Source organism: Aspergillus sclerotioniger, assembly GCF_003184525.1.
Source record: "Aspergillus sclerotioniger CBS 115572 chromosome Unknown BO94scaffold_3, whole genome shotgun sequence".
NCBI lineage: Eukaryota > Fungi > Ascomycota > Eurotiomycetes > Eurotiales > Aspergillaceae > Aspergillus > Aspergillus sclerotioniger.
In genome coordinates this window covers 184136-201005 of record NW_020290993.1, presented here as the reverse complement: position 1 = coordinate 201005, position 16870 = coordinate 184136, and the positions used below count along the sequence as shown (strand labels likewise).

General features: G+C 52.9%; 7 protein-coding genes across 7 annotated transcripts; 4 read left to right on the top strand and 3 right to left on the bottom strand.

Annotated features, from left to right (window-relative positions):
• Positions 1-405: 405 nt before the first annotated feature.
• On the bottom strand, positions 406-1653 carry BO94DRAFT_507774 (uncharacterized protein; the record flags this gene model as incomplete). The annotated part of the gene is made up of 2 exons (XM_025609631.1): positions 1444-1653; positions 406-1320 (listed from the first exon to the last, which is right to left on the bottom strand). The coding sequence occupies exons 1-2, from the start codon at positions 1594-1596 to the stop codon at positions 406-408; spliced, it is 1068 nt and encodes a 355-aa protein (XP_025471722.1). The 5' UTR covers positions 1597-1653.
• A 257-nt stretch (positions 1654-1910) lies between these two features.
• Positions 1911-5365, bottom strand: BO94DRAFT_620465 (C6 zinc finger domain protein). The gene is made up of 5 exons (XM_025616932.1): positions 4826-5365; positions 4750-4776; positions 3243-4672; positions 2225-3183; positions 1911-2173 (listed from the first exon to the last, which is right to left on the bottom strand). The coding sequence occupies exons 1-5, from the start codon at positions 4885-4887 to the stop codon at positions 2087-2089; spliced, it is 2565 nt and encodes an 854-aa protein (XP_025471721.1). The 5' UTR covers positions 4888-5365; the 3' UTR covers positions 1911-2086.
• Positions 5366-5631: 266 nt separating this feature from the next.
• BO94DRAFT_483333 (putative integral membrane protein) lies at positions 5632-7030 on the top strand. The gene is made up of 7 exons (XM_025608917.1): positions 5632-5860; positions 5928-5965; positions 6028-6051; positions 6114-6306; positions 6358-6409; positions 6467-6626; positions 6674-7030. The coding sequence occupies exons 1-7, from the start codon at positions 5771-5773 to the stop codon at positions 6858-6860; spliced, it is 744 nt and encodes a 247-aa protein (XP_025471720.1). The 5' UTR covers positions 5632-5770; the 3' UTR covers positions 6861-7030.
• A 644-nt stretch (positions 7031-7674) lies between these two features.
• Positions 7675-8982, top strand: BO94DRAFT_507766 (presequence translocated-associated motor subunit PAM17). Its single transcript, XM_025609630.1, has 2 exons — positions 7675-8253; positions 8326-8982. The coding sequence occupies exons 1-2, from the start codon at positions 7702-7704 to the stop codon at positions 8500-8502; spliced, it is 729 nt and encodes a 242-aa protein (XP_025471719.1). The 5' UTR covers positions 7675-7701; the 3' UTR covers positions 8503-8982.
• Positions 8983-10082: 1100 nt separating this feature from the next.
• Positions 10083-11629, top strand: BO94DRAFT_215190 (uncharacterized protein). Its single transcript, XM_025606183.1, has one exon. It carries the CDS (start codon positions 10166-10168, stop codon positions 11465-11467), a length of 1302 nt encoding a protein of 433 aa, XP_025471718.1. The 5' UTR covers positions 10083-10165; the 3' UTR covers positions 11468-11629.
• A 1263-nt stretch (positions 11630-12892) lies between these two features.
• Positions 12893-13477, top strand: BO94DRAFT_456349 (uncharacterized protein; the record flags this gene model as incomplete). Its single annotated transcript, XM_025607696.1, has 3 exons — positions 12893-12935; positions 13003-13212; positions 13293-13477. 3 exons carry the CDS (start codon positions 12893-12895, stop codon positions 13475-13477), a joined length of 438 nt encoding a protein of 145 aa, XP_025471717.1.
• A 1100-nt stretch (positions 13478-14577) lies between these two features.
• BO94DRAFT_530856 (uncharacterized protein) lies at positions 14578-16573 on the bottom strand. Its single transcript, XM_025610768.1, has one exon. The coding sequence runs from the start codon at positions 16121-16123 to the stop codon at positions 14993-14995; it is 1131 nt and encodes a 376-aa protein (XP_025471716.1). The 5' UTR covers positions 16124-16573; the 3' UTR covers positions 14578-14992.
• Between the last annotated feature and the right edge of the window lie 297 nt (positions 16574-16870).

The following is a 16870-nucleotide window of genomic DNA, read 5'->3' as shown; positions in this document are numbered from 1 at the left end:
TTTTAATCCCCGCGGGGGGGAAACCTGCAGAGGATCATGCAAGGACTATCGCGTTTGAGCCGGCTATCCCTCGTGCAAGGTTCCGACGTGGCAGAGAGATCGCCATGAGCTCAAGCAAGGGCAATGGCTATGGCTGAGCTATCACAACTCCGAATCTCCCATGATGACGATGGTACGGAGTATAGCCGTCGATTTGCGTTGGTTCATGCTTGGGTCATCCGGGGCGGTACAGATTCCTTCGCTTAATTCTGAAGCCGGGGTCGAGGACCCACCTCCATGCGGGGAAATGCCGGTAGTTCTACTAGTTGGCCGTCCTCGCTTATGAGATAATGTTTGATTGTTATGATGACTGTTCTGATTTGAATGCTATTGTACAGGCGTCTGGTAAGCCTGAAATTGTTCGATTTAATCCCAATTCCCAATTCCAGGTCGTGCGGTCGGTCTCAACCCCTCTAGAAACCGGAATTTACAGCCCGCAAAGCTTGGATGACTCTTCAGAAGCCCATGTGCCGCAATCGCAACCTTGATGGAATGAAACCAAATGTTCACGTCACCCACCACCTCTCCATCTTCAATGCGCTCAACATAATTGGTGTGGGGCGATTTTCTCAGGACACGATGCACTTCCTGCTGCAAACTTTCCCGCAGACCCGAAACACAGACACAGCGTGTATATCCCTCATCCTGAACCAGCCGGGTCATCGTCGCAGTCATCGGATAAGTTGGAGTCGCGACCAGAGTCACTTTTGCCTGTGCCGCTCCCACCATGAGTTCTCCCCCCGAGGACTTCAGGAAGCTAAGGGTATCCGTCTGGCTCACGAAAGTGACAATAGCGGTGCTATATCCGGTAATGGGCACTGTATCGAGGAGATGGGCTGAATAAATTTCACCGTATATGAGGGGCAAAACTTGTTTCATTGTCACGTCCGACGGTAGGTTCTCGATTGTGATAGCGCGATACACATCTCTTTCGTGCTTGGCGGGGAGGTAGCGTAGGCCGTACTGAAACACCCAGAGGTCAGCCGGGGGTTCTTGGGTGATCAGGTTCGGGCGGTACAGCAATGCGTCAATCTCGTCGTCAAGGTTGTCGAAGACACTGCAGCCTCTCAGTGCCCACCTGATCTGCCCATCCCAGGGCACTGGTGCAGGAGTGTTCATGTTATCAAAGGGCTGTTTCTTGACGTGCACACGACGGGTTAACCATGGAAATCCAACGGAAGCGGTGCTGGTTGCACAGGAATGACTACCTACACGCTGGGGTTCCAACACCGGGATTGGCAGATCGCCCACGTGCTGATCCAAGGGCGATTTAGTCACCGTCTTTGGCAACTGCACATTGTCTATGCCGATGATAGCGGACTCCTTGTTGAAGGAAACGACGATAGGGGGCGTCTTTTCGTTAGACACGGTGATAGAGGACGTCTTTGCAATGCTAGGCAAGACCGCAGAAGGTGTTTTATTGGCTCTGAGGAAAACAATAGAGGGCGTCTTGATCAGTGGCAGCGGCTGTAAACTGGGAACTTTGATGTCATCAAGCCCACTGTCCAGGAGACACAAGGCGCGAGTGGGAGGACTGGCCCGGGCATGAGCAGCCATGGGACCCTTCACAGTCAATTTCGCGTGGTGAATGCTTTCCTCTTTGTTGTGATCCCCGTCTCTCTGTTGACGATCCTGGACCAGCAGAAAGACGTGGGATTCAATGCGGTAGACCAGGATGCAAACAAAGACGACGATGAGAAAGATTAGAGTCGGAAGCGCGTTGAGGTCGCCGCGGGGACCAGCGCGGTCGCAGCCACAGGAGCCTCCTTCCATTTTGGGAATCTGCGCTAGTGAACCTTCACCCTCGGCGGAAGACGTTTTCCAGGTGGAATACCTTGCTACAGATTGATGTGGAAGAAGAGAGGAGGACAGGAGCGAGAAATCAGATTGATATAGGTACGAGAAATCTGATGATGAGGTCACGGTCCTCACTAATATAGCCTACGAAGACCAATAATGCGTAGGTGAGAGAATAAAGTGGGCGCTGCTTGAAGGCCACTCGCATCAGACTGACTGAGATGCTCTATGAGAATATAGCCAGAAATAACTACCCCAGGAATTCCCCCTGCGCCAAAGCTATCCAAGGTAACTCTTCCGTCCAGCATCGCTGCATCAGCGTGCGAGCATTTTGCATCTACAGAGACCGGTCAGACGTGAAACCCAAGTAAGATACGACCAGACTCACCTGTTTCATCCCCGTTCTTTCAAGTATCTCAAATCGTTCTTGAATCTCGGCGCGTTGCTGGGGGTCCCGAGTCTCGCAGCCCGCCGTGAACAATGGGAACAGAGCTCCCACCTCGGCGGACGCGCCCCGCCTGAGGCCGGCCATTGCCTTGAAGAGCTCGTTTGCCGCCCCCTTGACTGCCTCGGAACAGGGCGATGCATTCAGCACACGACGGTGGAGATGCAGTAGTCCCGCATAGCGAAACGCTCGGTCAATGGCTAGGAAATCAGTCGAGCCCACACCTTGAAAGTGCGCTGCATCAGCATAGGCATGCGTCTCCAAGACACGCAATTCCGCGATCCATGATTCGGCTTCAAAAACAACGTCAGGCGACGGTTCCCAGTCAGAGACAAAGGCCCCCGCCTCATCAAAGCGTTCATTGTCGCATTGATGGGTTAATATCCCCAGTTGGGTTAGGAGAAGACCCGTCTTGGGTGTGAACCCGGTGAAGCAATCCACACAGAACTCGTCATGCTGTCCTATATCAGAACAGGCACTTAAGATTGGATTATATCCAAATAAAGGTGGCCCACTCTGTCGGCATGACAACGTGCCCATGAGATCGATGTACCCAAGCCAGCGCGTGAGAAATGCGCCGACACGATTCCCAGGATACGCCATTTGTTCTTTTCGTGCCAGAAACAGATCTCGAGCAAGCTTCAAGTGGCTTTGCCAGGGGATTGGCACTTCAAATGTACTGGGAGATATGATCTTCAAAGAAAGAAGCATAACAGCAGTCGCAAGGTGACTGTCGGTGACTTTCTCATGGGGGTCCTCCAGCGCTAGGCGCAAAGCAGGAAACACGTTGCTCACCCAATGCGCGATCCGGGTGGCGGGCTCTGGATGGCCCAGATACCGGGCCCGGTGACTAGCAGAATATGCTAGCATCAGATTCAGGAGGTTGGAGTCACCGATTGCCACTGATCTCATTAGTCTGAATAATATCGATGAACTGGGGTTGAAAGCTAAGGCCACTTACTGGTCGGTAGCACCGAGACAAATGGGTTATCGTCGCAGTCGTGTGGGACCAACATTCTGGCGGTATGATTGAGAAAGTGATGGAAATACATCAGGTTGATAGGAGTCTTCAGCAGGGACGGTGGCAACGGAGACAGATACCGCGGTATATTGATGGGCACTGGGGATGCATAGTAGACATGCTTGCTGCGGTCCAGTCCGTTGTCCTTTGCATTGCTTGTACCCAAATCTTGAGGATTGGGAGTGGAAGGTTTCGTGTCGGAGTTGATCAGGTCCAGGGCGTAATTGATGTCAATGGCGGAATGATCGTCGTTGTTGTTCAGGTCCAGGTCCGGGCGGCCACAATCCAAGCCGTAATTGTCCGTGACCCGGGTCAAGTAAGCCCGCCATCTCCGTTCCGACATGGAAACATCCACCGAGTCTGATAGGTCCCGACCCGCATTGTCAGGATGAGCGAACATGCAGGCGGCACTCGACTGGGGGCCTTCGGATTGGTCGTCGGAGGCTGAAGGACCGCTCATAATCTTGCTGAAGAAGCTATCCGTATGGACGGTTGGGCCGGCCTGCAGCGCTGGGGCCTCATGGGACATCCCCGACGAAAACAGACTTACTTCCGCCGAACTTGGAGGTGTAGCATCTTGAGCGGAAGTGGACACATGAGAATCGAAGTCTGCATAAATGCTCATCACGTCTGCAGACGACGAGTAGCTAGAGAAGTCGGTGCGATGATCGGACACTGGACCGGATCCGGGTGGAGAGTGATGGAGATCTGAGGTATGCCGAAGGAACGAAATGGGGCCTGATATCGTGGCAGGCGAAAAGTTGAAAGTCGCAAAAGAGCCGACGCTTGAATTCGTATCCGCGGGCGATGGGTAGGAGACTGTGTCCAACGAATGGGGGACAGACGAGGGGAAAGCCAGCAGGGTCTCGCTCGACGACGGTGTTGCTAGTTGAGAGGACAGGTCTGACCATGAGGTTGTCACATCTTGCCCTTGTGACAGAGCCCCCATGTCTACAGAGGTCTTGCCATTTGTACGGTTGGATTCATTAAGTGACTGGCCAAAGGCCGTCGGAGATTCATGGTGGATTTCATGTAATCCTTTAGGACTGGAAGTGGATGTTCCTATTGCCATCTCCTCCGCAAGACCGGCACCCCATAGCAAATCCCCTGCGGTTTGATCCTGTGCCGTCGTCTCATCTCGGATGGCAAAAGGCGTAAAGTGCGGAGCTGGGCTCAGGGGATCGGGCTGGGGGTGATTCGATGGCGACAGGCTGAAGGAGGAATAATGGGCGGATGGACTACTTGACTGAGAGCCCGGGGAGTCTACTGAAGATTTTCTCCGCGTCCTCCCGCCCCAGTTCAACCTGATGCTATAGTCGCACGGTTCATTTTGCCGTCGGCAGTTGAGACACGACGGTTTCTCCTCGCCACTGCATGACAATTAGTTTCGCCGATAAGAGATAAGGGTTTGATGAGATTCCATGACAACCAGGGCAGGAAGACAAACCATTTCACCTTACGGGCTTTGCATGGCCTAGGAATAGTCAATTGCAAGCTATTTGGACTGCACTTGGAAAACTCACCAGCAGCCCTTACGTGATCTCCGCTTCGGCTCTGGCGCGCCGGGTCTTCTGGGGCGAGGCATGGAAGTTCACACCCGATCTGCTTGAGGGAATAAATCCAGCAAACAGTAATTGCGACCACACAGACTAATAGTCCGGAATCTAAGATGGTTCCGATCTACCTTGTACGGTAAGATCGCCATACAGACCGAAGTAGTGAGGAGACCACGGTCTAGACAGGGTCCTCGAGGATAGTTTTTTCCGGCGTGTAGGGCGTTTCACCCAAGACGATAAGAAACGATAATCGACAAGACACCCACACCCGTTGTTCGTACTCATCGGGGTGTGGGGGGGACTGAAATATGTACTATGTTAATGACAGCAACCCTACTGGTCGATCGACAGGAGTGAATTGAAGTATATCTGGGAGCTTGGGAATAGTAAAGTGATGCTTGGTGGTGTCCAGGGTAAGGACCAGAGCCAGCAGGTTTCCAACTGTCGGAGCAAAAGAGCGAAGAAGGGGAAGAGTTGAATGAAATCACCGGCACCAGATACTACACGAGACGGGCGGAGAAGACAGACCAGTCATCACCCCCAGAAGCTGTCCGATAAACCACCAGGTGGGGGACCCCATCGGCCGTCTCCATCAATCAGATCGGCCTGATAAGCCAAGGACCAGCTGGGTCCGGCGGGTGGTTTCTCCGGTTCGCGGCGGTCTATCCAAGGGCACTTGCCCTGTTCTGGCTTAGTGGCAGCGGGTTACTAAGACAGCTCCGGGATAGCCGGTCATTCCAGCCTCGTTTAGATCATCTCATTAGTGAGATCACTATCTCTCTTATTATTATTCATGCCTACGCGGCTGTGATCGCAATCTCCCGAATCCAACGAAGTCCCATTTCCAATATCGAGGTACCTATCTATTGGAACCCTAGAATCTTCATATCCCGCCTCTATCCCTCTCCCAGTATGGCGTCCACGACGGTCCAATCGCTTCAGCGGCAGCATCCCCTGCAGCGACTGTCCAGTCCGTCCAGAGGCTTCTCGGCCTTGGTTCATGTGAGTAGTACCTAGCGTATCGGTGACATGTTCCTTGGACTGATCGTTGTTTCTCCCCCCATGGCAGTTACTGGGTCTAGCCAGCTTTATAGGGTCCTTCAAGTTGTATGTTCAATTCCCGACGGCTCGTGCTGCCATGTTCGACCCGCCCACTAATTCGACTTCAGCATGCACGAGAACCCCAATCGGGCGTAAGCTTCCCAAGGCCATGGTCCTGGGGTAACCAGGGATACTGATAGACGTTTTCTGGTAGTAATGAAGCATATGGTTCGCATTTCCAGTTCCTGACGGTCATTGGGCTGACGCTGGCCACGCTCACCTTTGCCGTCGGTCTGCTGGCGGATATGGCGTTATCGGCTCGGCTATTCCTTGCCAAGAATCTCCTCTCTATATGCAGCGCTCCGATGGAGGTGCTGATCAGCATCCTGTACTGGGGGCTTCGTGTGGTACCTATCCTAGTCTGTTTGCTTCCCGATTTTTCTTTAACCCTTGAACAGATCGATCCGCATCTGGTTGTTCCTGACTGGGCGGTAATTCCCCTACACGCCGGTAAGCTCACTAGAAATCAATACCGCTCCATCTTATTTTACTGACATTCCGACCAAGACATCGGTTTCCACGCTGTACCATCAGTTGTTCTACTCATTGATCTCTTTCTTCTCTCCCCTCCATGGACGATCTCGGTTCTCCCTGCTCTGGGGCTGTCCAGCACCATCGCCTTTGGATACTGGTTTTGGATCGAGCGGTGCTTCCAGTATAACGGATGGTAAGCCATGCACCCTGTTATCTAGGATATCCTACTGACGCCTTCAGGTACCCATATCCTCTTCTTGATGCTGCCGGATTTGAGGGTCGCATTGGGATTTTCGCCGTGAGTGCCATTGTCATGGCATTAAGCACGGGGACCCTCAAGTGGCTCTACGGCCGCGTGAATGGCTACGGGACAGGCACTAAAGCACAGTCTCGCCCTGGACAGATCAAACGCAACGGCAGTCTCTAAGAATATGTCGTTGGTTGGCAGAGCATGACAATGTCTGTCTCAGCTTGGGAAGATCTACGCGTCCTTTGACTAATAGATAAGATGATAGAAACTACCCATATGTAGCATCTGAGCTAATAGAGACCATATATGCACGATCGTAAATCTCTTGCTAGAGGTGATAAAATGACACATGATATTATATTTCTTGGCCACAAGATTCGATACCCCGCAAAAGTCCCCGCTTTTTGTTGCCGAGCTTCATCCAAGACGACGAACAGGCTACACAGAAGCGTCATATGCCGACTAAATAATAAACTCAACTAAAGCTCTACGGCCGTTCTACCGAGTCGACCAACCCCTCATCAACGGTACCTCACTTTTACCCAACCTCTTCAAATGAACCAATATATGCATACAACTACCAGAGATCCTCTTTCCCATTTCAACCTTACCAATTAACCACACATCCCGCACAAACCTCACCAATCCTGACTCTTAATCTCTAACAAAAGACATATATTGGGCTAAGAGCGAACTAGTACACAGTATCTAGGCATGTGACTTAGATGAAATTGAAGGACCTATAGTAGGATCATATCTCACTTACTCTATGTAGCCGCGAGGTAGAATAATGGTCGCGGAGGACATCTTGCAAACTCGTCAGGGAAATACGGCACAGAATAGCCATAGCCTAGACAATAGACATATACTCAAGGTGGATGTTTACCTACTGGAAAATCTCCCAATGAGGTCATGCACCACCAGCCACCGCTTACATAATCCCTACAGCTTCACCCGCCGAACCTGAACCAATCCACCATCACCACAACATCCTACCTCAGAGCATCCTCCATCCACCATGCACGCCCCCTCGATCAGCGGGATGCGTACCGCCATGCTCAGCGGACGTTTTACCTCCACGGCTCTGGGCCCTTTCGCGCACCCCAGCGGCTGCACCAACCCGTTGTATCATGCGCTCTCCCAGGCCCGGGCAGCAAGCACCTCCACGATGCGAGTCCGCAGCACACACGCCCTGAAGACCACGGCCGTGCGACCGTCGACACAGCTCCCAATTTCTCCGATCCTCCGCCGTGCCAACTCGACTGCAGCTGCCACCAACGAAGCCGTCCGTCTGGACTGGAACTCGTTCTTCAAGCTCCGCGCCAGCCGTCGCCGGTACTCGCTTGCCTCGTCGATTTTGAGCTCCCTGGCCACCACAGTCATCGGCGTGCAGGTTCTCTCGTCCCAGGACTTGGAGTCTCTCGGCGCTCAGGTTATGGGTCTCGACCCCTTCATTGTCCTGGGCATGGCAACTGCGGCGTGCGGTGCGGCGGGATGGCTCATTGGACCGTTTGTTGGCAATTCCGTGTGGGGGTTGGTTTACCGGAGATATAAGCCTTCTGTCATGGTGGTGAGTTGATTCTTTATAACTGTCCACCCATTCTTAGAAATTACATGGATACTGACTGATGTTGGTTTGTAGAAGGAGAAGGAATTCTTCGACCGTATCAGACGGTTCCGCGTCGACCCATCGTCCAACTCCATCTCCAATCCAGTCCCCGATTACTATGGTGAGAAGATCGGTAGTGTGCAGGGATACCGGCAGTGGCTGAAGGACCAGCGGGCCTACAACCGCAAGAGACGTCATTTCATTGTTTAAGTTGTCAGGTCGTTTAGCATTGGGATGCCTTCTTTTCCTGTTTCCGGCATTCTCGAGAGTTGTGCTGGGCTTCTCTGTTTGTACGAATAATCATATCGGTGAGCGATTTAAAATGGATTTGTTAGCTATGCTGGTTTTGCGATGATCTCTCATCTGGTCACGACTTTCACTCCCTCACAACCTCTACCGTTCACCTCCGACCGCCAATGATGCCTGGATCATCCGCAGCTGCAGGCGCTTTCTGCGAGAACATTTTCGTAGAAGGCCCTCGCAATGTGGCGGCGAGTCCGCATCATCTTTTTCTTGAATGGGACTAATAGGATGGCTGGGGAGCGACTCGTCCACCGCTTGTTGGGGGGCTTTGGCTATTTACTTTCCTGCATGGTCGTATCTTCCAACCTAGGGTCTTGGCTATAATCGATGTGGAATGTGAATTAGGTTTCGTAGGAGTGTGATATTATCGTAGTTGTATGACTTTTGCGGGGAGGGAGTAGATAGGCTACGGAGCTATCGTGTCATCCCTTATCTTGCTATATCGCGTTATGGTTACGGAGTATTCTGTCGGTCACTGAATTTCAACTTTGAGACCAAGGCACTCAATAGGGTTGTGCCCCGCGGACAATGGAGAAGCGTCGTCCTGACTCGGAAAAGTTTTTGCATTGGTGAGCTCCGTACAAGAATCCATTAAACTTGCAAGTGCATCAAGGCAACTGAAGGCCGAGGCACGGCACCAATGTTGACTTGCCAATTCGGGAAGAGGCTAGCCGTTCCATCGGAGCACCTGACAGATCAATGGGAATATGACAGAGTTTGCAGCAGACCTCGAGCAGTACTATTGACGAGCTGGGTGGCACCGGTGTGACCACAATGAAGGAACTGAATCAATCCATTATTCAAGAATAATTCCACCGTGGCGGAGCAAGTAGCAAAGACATACACAATCAAGACATGATGCTGCGGGTCTGTGTTTAACCGTCCGTGACGATTTTCTTGTTCAGGCAAGTGAGAGGCGGGACCGACCCGAGGATGACTTCGGGGCTAAGCTTTTCCTGGGCGGCCTTTTTTTAGCGGGAGCGCAAAGGCTCCGACTGAGACATCCCAGCCAGCAAATCACCCCATCTGCGCTATTCTTATCGTCATTGTCAGACACTTCTCTCTCCGTCCCTCCATCAACCCCGACGGAGCCATTGCTGCGCCTTTCGTGATTCTGGGCCGCATCGTATCCTCCCTCGAGTCTCAATCGTCCTGTTTCTGGTCAGCCCTGGCGCCCCTCTCGGGATCGGCCAATGGGCTAGCGCGCTCCAAAACTTGGCTACGGGGCCACTGCTCCACTGCGCCGATAAACGAAGGGCGACCGGACCGACTATCAGCACTCGGCCAGGACTAAAACTAACTAAGCCATGGGCAGACCCTGACGGAGGGTCAGGGCATCCGCTGGCACTGACTGGGCACTGGGCAGCACCAGGGCAAGATTCTGGATTTATGCCACTAGTCTAGCTCTGCTAGTCCGATGCTGTGCTTATCTGTAGTCAGTCGCAACCGCGCCTTTCTCTGTTTTCTTCTTTTCCTCCTCCTCGGCTCCTCCTCCTCCTCCTCCCCTGCGGTCTGTCGCCCTCCCTCCTCCCCAATTCCTCCCGATCGCTCGTCGCTCAGTATGTGACCGATGGCTCTCTATCACTATAATCGGAAGCAGAGACTGCTGCTGTCGTCTTTCGCCATCCTCTTTTTTACCCTGTTCGTCTTCTGCCACTTTCGGTCCGCCCGTGACCCCGGCTCGTGGTTCTTCCAGCCCAACGAAGGCTATCGCCCAGGATACAGTCTCCATCGCATTCAAGAGTCTTCAGAATGGCTATCGGCCTTCAATCACTCTGGCGCGGGCTCACACCACTCCGTGCCCGTTGTCAATCCCCCACGGGAGAAGACCGCCTGCGTTGGCATCGTCACCGTCAAGCGTCCACTGCAGCAGGACCTTGATACGACCGTGGCCTCGATTCTTGACACTCTCTCGCCAGAACAGCGATCAGCGCTGACAGTCCAAGTGCTCTTCGCACTCAGCAACCCCTCCGATCATCCAGACTACAACCAAACGTGGGTGTCGAATATCGTGGACCATGTCCTCACCTACGACGACGTCGACGCGCCCGGATATATCATCCGCAACCTGGAGAAGAAAAATAATATCAAAAAGAAGTCTCTGATTGATTACCGGCTCGGACTGCAGGCATGCTATGACATGACTGACGCGCCGTGGATCATCATGCTGGAAGACGATGTGGTGGCCCAGCGCAACTGGTACGAGCATACCATGCGCAGCGTCCAGCAGGTCGAGGACTGGCGTCGGCAAGACGCCATCAAGGACTGGCTATACCTCCGACTCTTCTACACGGAGAAGTTCCTCGGCTGGAATTCGGAGCATTGGCCCATCTACCTGTCCTGGAGTGTGCTGATCGTCTCACTCTGCGCCACTGCAGGCATCTATACCCGGCGGACCATTCGCTCCACGCAGGGAGTCCTCACCAACTCATTCCTGCTGGTGGTCTGCTTTGTCTGCGTGCCGCTATTGATCGGCCTTTTCTTCCTGGCTGGCCGAGTAACATGGTACCCCATGCAGGACGGGGTACATGTGATGAACGCGCACGGCTGCTGCTCGCAAGCACTGCTCTTCAACCGCGAGAACGTCCCGGAGCTCCTCAAGTACTTCGAGCACATGGAGGACGTAGTCCCCACCAAGGCCGTGGACAGTGTGATCGAGCTGCAGGCGGAGCGGTACGACCTGGACCGGCTAGCCGTCTCCCCGTCGCAAATGCAGCACGTCGGAGCCGTCTCCTACAAGGAGAAGAAGAAAACATGGAAATGGGAGGGACCGTATCGGGTCAAGGGGGCTCACGGGGTATGGAGCATGGGATTTGAGCAGGCGTACGGGATGCAATCCGATAGATGGTTCGATTTTGGGGATCCGGCATAGCGGGCGTTTCGCTTGACGCTGTATGCAGCAAAGGTTCCACGCACGAAGGATTAATGGTGGTAATGAAACACGTGCATGACTTGTGATGTTTAGGGTTTTTGTATATACATGATGTTATTATTCCATTGTTTATCAACAATCATCATCATCATAGAGTATCCTTCCCCACCTCACCTCCCCTATAAGTCAATGATCATCCATCCCCCCCCCCCTGCACACCCCGGGCGACAAGGGATCTCTTTGATCGGCAACATCCCTGCACGATTCAGATAGGAGATAGAGATAAGGATAAGGATAGGAATCCCGGCCCTCAATCATCCCTCCTACCTACCCACCTACCCAGCGGATTACTGTTAGGACTCCCGAATATACAGCGTACATACCCTTTTTCTCACCATCACTCCGCAGTCACCCGCAGCACTCGTAGGATTCCTAGTATTCCTCTCCCCCTCTTACTCGTCTCACCTCTACAACCACATATGTGTGTCTACGTAGTGATCTATACGTCAGCTTATAGCACACTTACACCCACAGCTACCATCCATCCTACCTAAACCCCATTCCATTGAAATTGCAACAGTATTCAATTACTGGTTTGTACGTGTTGTGATCTTATCAGTTATAATTGAAGCATAAAGAGAGGATTGTTTGTGCGTATGCTGTAAGGTAGCTAACTATAGTAAGTTTTGGGGTATTGAGGGGTATGGGATTGTGGGATGCAGGGGGGAGATGAGGTGATTTCTATTCCGTATTCAGGGAGTATAAGCGCCCTGTTCTGTGGCGGCCTGCTCGTGATGAAAATGAATATGTAGGGTATCAGCCGGTATACAGCAACTGAAGGCGTTGCGGGACCGCGGGGAACAGAACTACTAGTCGGCACTAGACTCCCTCGGGTCAGGAAGAAATTTCCAGTGGGTTTCTAGGACATTTTAGCCACGACTAATAAGGATAACAGTGGGGAATGGGAAGGGATGGAGCCACCGGGTCCTCATTCAAGTACCTAAGAGACCTCCCTCCCAAGGCGTGGAAACGAAGGAGAAGACTGGAAGAATGGAAAGCAAAGACCCAAAGAATCAGAATCAGGCCGGACGAGGAAAAAAAATGCGGCCGCCAAGCAGGACGTCATTTGATCGGGTCGCCCGCCAGAGCCACTCTTGGCCGCCGCCATTCTTCTTCTTCTTCTTCTTCGTCGCTTCTTTTCTTTCGCCACTTGGACCTCCGTCTTTCAGGTCGCCAGCCTTGTTGACTTGACTTGACTTGACTTGTTGATCGTCATTGTGGGTTCTTGCTCCCCCCCCCCTCCCCTGTGTCCCCCTCTCTCGGTCTCCCTCTTCGTTGAGACGACTCGTCTGCAAATCGCATCCCATACTCTCGGAATTGAACTCTCCCCTCCGATCGCATCGTCCCTCCCCCTGTTCGGTAACCATGGGCGGAGCCAGAAACATCTCCCACGGCCGCGGCGGCGCAGGTATGTCTCCATGCCCAACTTACTTACCTATATCCATTTCCCCTAACAACAACCTCTCCCCCACTAGGCAACATCTTCTCCGGCACCAAGGAATCCCGCACCACTCCCAAAGATCTCGTCACGCCCACCATCAAACAAGATGTCTTCACCACCGGTCGCGGCGGCTCCGGTAATATGATGCACAACGACCCGGAACACCCCGAACTAGCTCGGGAAATGCAGGACGTGGAATCCCCCCCGTTGCGCATGGAGGAAGCGCCGCATTTCATGGGTCGAGGTATGTCATTCCTCCATTCAATTCTTCCTGTCTTTATTTTCCCTCGTGAATAATGGCTAACAAATCTTGTCGTGATCCAGGCGGTGCTGCAAATGCCTACATCCCCACCCCGGAAGAAGAGAAACGCGTGCGCGAACAAGAAGAGGAGCAACTGCGTCGCGTGCGCACTCAGTCTAAGGATCGGAGGAAGGATATCGAGACGGGGAGCGTGTCCGGTGCTGCCGCTGCTGAGGGCGACGGCGAGGAACGGAATCCGTCCAGTTGACTAGCACATGTTTGGAGTTAAGGATGAGTCGGTGTCCCTGCTGTTTATCTTCTGGTTAACTTTGGCTTGCTGGCGGACATGGCATGGCATAGCATGATATGGTGTGGACCGGGTTAGAAGTCGGGTTGATTGAGTGGCAGGTATGGATGATGTTCCTCTTGCTCGCTCCACTTACCTTGCTCTGGCCCCGGGCTATGCCTATCTGGCTTTGACTTTTCTCTAAACGTGTGTATATCTGCGTGTGTGCGCTTGTGTTTCCGGTTCTCTCTGTCAAGAGGTGGACTGGATTGGACTGAACTGAACCGAACTGGACAAGATGGATGGGATATTTCACCCCATCCATTCACACTCTCGATTGACTGACTGACTGACTTACCGACTGACCGACCGACTTATGCCCTGCTTGATCTACCCCAGACAGGCAATGCGCAGGTAGTGCTTGACACTTCCTACCTCTTTCTCCCCACCTTCATACCTCTCTCCTCCATCACCCGCGACAACAACCGCGACAATCGAACCAACACTTCCGTCACCGAATCTCCTCACCTCCACCTCCTTCTCTTCTCTCCTTATCATTCCTTCCCTTCTACCCTGTTTTACCACCGCAATGTCTTATGAATACCCAGTTAGAAGCCGGACGTGGACCGAGGCGCGAAAGGCACGGATTTGTCGTTTTCTTCTTTTCTTTTCGATTTTCGTTGTTTTCATTCTTGGCGGTTCCTTTTTTTTTCTGGCCTGGGGGTATATCTAATATTGTCATTTCTTTTCGGTTTCTTTCTTTTTCTTTGCTGGTTTGTGGGGTATGTAGTTGTTAGGGTGCATATCGCCTGCTTCTTGTATGTGGATTGTTGATTGCTGATTGTTGCGGCTGCGCCACTAATTATCTATGGCTCCAATGAAATTGCTTGGGCTTATCGGCATACACTACTACTTATCTAGATAGTACATAGTACATGGCCGGGGTGGGTTACTGTGTACTTACGTATATTGCCGTAGTGGGATTGCTGCATATTGCTTTTTTGGCTTATTGCTGATAGGTAGATATCTACTTGAGGATGTACTATTGCCGAAGGAATAAGATGGATGGTGGCGGATCTGTGATTTGTGTTCGTACTATAACTTGTTCTAGTGCTATGGTCATGCCAAGCTGCTCCATGTGGTCATTGTTCCTTGACCAGGCCTTTCCGTCGGTCAGATGGCCAGCACCCTCCTTTCGCGGCGGATTGGCGGTTGATAGTCTCATCTTGTCCTCACTAGCTCATTGTCTTCGTAGTGTTCACCCCTAGTGCTTGCCCCGGTCGGCCTCCCCAGACGTCGAGATCCTCATTTCTTATGGTAGCCGACGACATGGCTCCATCTGTCAGTGAGCTGCATGGTGACTCGTGTCATGGCAGTGGGGTCACCTGCCTCTTTGCGAGGATCTTTATGGCAGCGGGCGCGCTGCACTCGTCTCACGGATGGTAACAACGATCACATCCCTAAATAGGTGAATGAAAGGATTGATTCCGAGCAGTCTCAGACCGGAGGAATATAGCAGCCCGTTGCGTCCACCACCCAGCTGATGGAGTCTCGCCAGTCGGCACCCAAATGCTGGCCGATCTCCCGGATCAGTCGTGCCCCCCACTCGCCCATCCACCAATGTCCTCGCAGCGAGTGGATAATCACCGCGTAATGGGCCAGAATTGCTAACGCAAATGGCTGCCTCTCCCGGAGTAATTCCATGTATCGCGGCGGAATCTGGAAAATCCACTGAAACGCAATAATCATCGTCTCGCCGCCCCGAGCGAGCTTGTCCAGCGAGTAACTCAGGTACCGAATCGTTGTATCATACGTGTCCTTTTCGTGCGCGGGATCGTCGCTCGCCAGGTTGGTATTCAGCCGCGACAACGACATGATCGCTAGTCGAGATGTGTCGGGCATCGTTGGCTGCGAATTGTCGTACTCGAGCAGCGGGCTGAACTCTCCAGCTGCAACCCATTCGATGATTCCTCCTTGTACGTCCACCGACCCGCGTGTGAACCGGAATATCTCCAGGAGCTCGTCCAATACATCCCCGCGTTTGTCCGTTGTTCGAGGAAAAGCAAAGGAGAAGACCACCATGATACTGGAAAGTGCAAAAGCGGCGTTGCAGTTCGATCGGTCCAGGTTTCCCGCGACCTTGTTGAGACCGGTCACGGCCCGGGACTGATGGGTCTGGGCGGTTCGGGTGTAGTAGTCTTTCGGAGGGCCGGGAGGAGAGTTGAAGCCCAGATCCAGGGCGGAGAGGGCCAAGATGCCGTGCATCAAGAATGGGTGGCGCATGGCTTCCCGCGGAACCACGCCCTGCCAGATCCCCTCCACCGAGCTATTCCGCGAGACAGACCGGTAGGTAGTGGTACACCATTGCATCATCAATTCCAGATCCTGGATGTTGAGCTCGCCCGCGGGGCTCTGAGGGGCGACGGGATCCATAACGACTCGGTACTCTGCGAAGACCCTAGGGTTCAGGTGGGCTGGCGATGCCGTGCGGGACGGGGGGATGGTCGGAGTGGTGGAGCGAGACTTGACCCTTGGCCAGACGAGAGAGGTGGACGAGGAGAGATATTGACATATTATGTTGTCGCTGGTGCAATGGGAGCACTGGGGGTGTTCGTTCGGACACTGCATCCCGGCCAATCAGTATATATCGGGGAGAAACTGGCCCACCAGTGCCAATGGTAAGACAGCGGAGATGAAATTCAGGGGAACAGCGAGGTCCCGATTCACAGCAGCAATTGAACAAGCCCGTAGAGGTTCACGAGGCAGTACATATCCAGGGTGGGAAGGAGAGAGGGAGGGATGGATGGAGGAATCACTGCATCATTCAGGCATCCAAGCACCCAGGCATCCCGGCGGGTAGGGAGAAAGGCAAAAGAAGAAGAAGAAGAAGAAGGGAAATGAAATGAAATAAAATGAAATGAAGCCAAGATGGAAAACTTTCAGCGGAATCGACGACCAAGAAAACAGCAGGCAGGCCCAGACAACTTAAGTTAAGCTTCGCCGGGATTAAATCCAAGGAGACCTACCTTGATTCGCCGGTTCCTGCACTCAAAACAGCCATTCCGCGCTGGGGCTCTGTAGGTGCGCCGTGCAGGCATGGCTGGGACTTTTGACCTCTGGGGAAAAGGATGGAGGGTTACAACTTGGCGCAAGGTGGTGGAGGGTGCTGCAATGCACCGATTCAAGCAAACAAGCAAGACACACTGCGACCCCTCAACTAACTCAACTCACCCAAGAGGAAGCAAGTAAATACCAGGTCGGTGTTGGCGACCCCGAGATTTTAATATTCAGAGCGGATGGAAGGTTCCAAACCCACCCACCCACTCCGTCCGCTGCCCACCACCACCAGCCCTGATACAACAAATCACAACGACG

Bases quoted from the DNA above. Each gene is read 5' to 3' on its own strand.
- BO94DRAFT_620465 (XM_025616932.1), bottom strand. From the start codon at position 4,887: ATGCCTCGCCCCAGAAGACCCGGCGCGCCAGAGCCGAAGCGGAGATCA. The intron at 4,777-4,825 runs GTGAGTTTTCCA...GACTATTCCTAG, and splicing joins AGATCACGTAAGGGCTGCTG to GCCATGCAAAGCCCGTAAGG. The intron at 4,673-4,749 runs GTTTGTCTTCCT...ATTGTCATGCAG, and splicing joins AAAGCCCGTAAGGTGAAATG to TGGCGAGGAGAAACCGTCGT.
- BO94DRAFT_483333 (XM_025608917.1), top strand. From the start codon at position 5,771: ATGGCGTCCACGACGGTCCAATCGCTTCAGCGGCAGCATCCCCTGCAG. The intron at 5,861-5,927 runs GTGAGTAGTACC...CCCCCATGGCAG, and splicing joins GCTTCTCGGCCTTGGTTCAT to TTACTGGGTCTAGCCAGCTT. The intron at 6,307-6,357 runs GTACCTATCCTA...ACCCTTGAACAG, and splicing joins TGTACTGGGGGCTTCGTGTG to ATCGATCCGCATCTGGTTGT.
- BO94DRAFT_507766 (XM_025609630.1), top strand. From the start codon at position 7,702: ATGCACGCCCCCTCGATCAGCGGGATGCGTACCGCCATGCTCAGCGGA. The intron at 8,254-8,325 runs GTGAGTTGATTC...GTTGGTTTGTAG, and splicing joins ATAAGCCTTCTGTCATGGTG to AAGGAGAAGGAATTCTTCGA.
- BO94DRAFT_215190 (XM_025606183.1), top strand. From the start codon at position 10,166: ATGGCTCTCTATCACTATAATCGGAAGCAGAGACTGCTGCTGTCGTCT.
- BO94DRAFT_530856 (XM_025610768.1), bottom strand. From the start codon at position 16,123: ATGCAGTGTCCGAACGAACACCCCCAGTGCTCCCATTGCACCAGCGAC.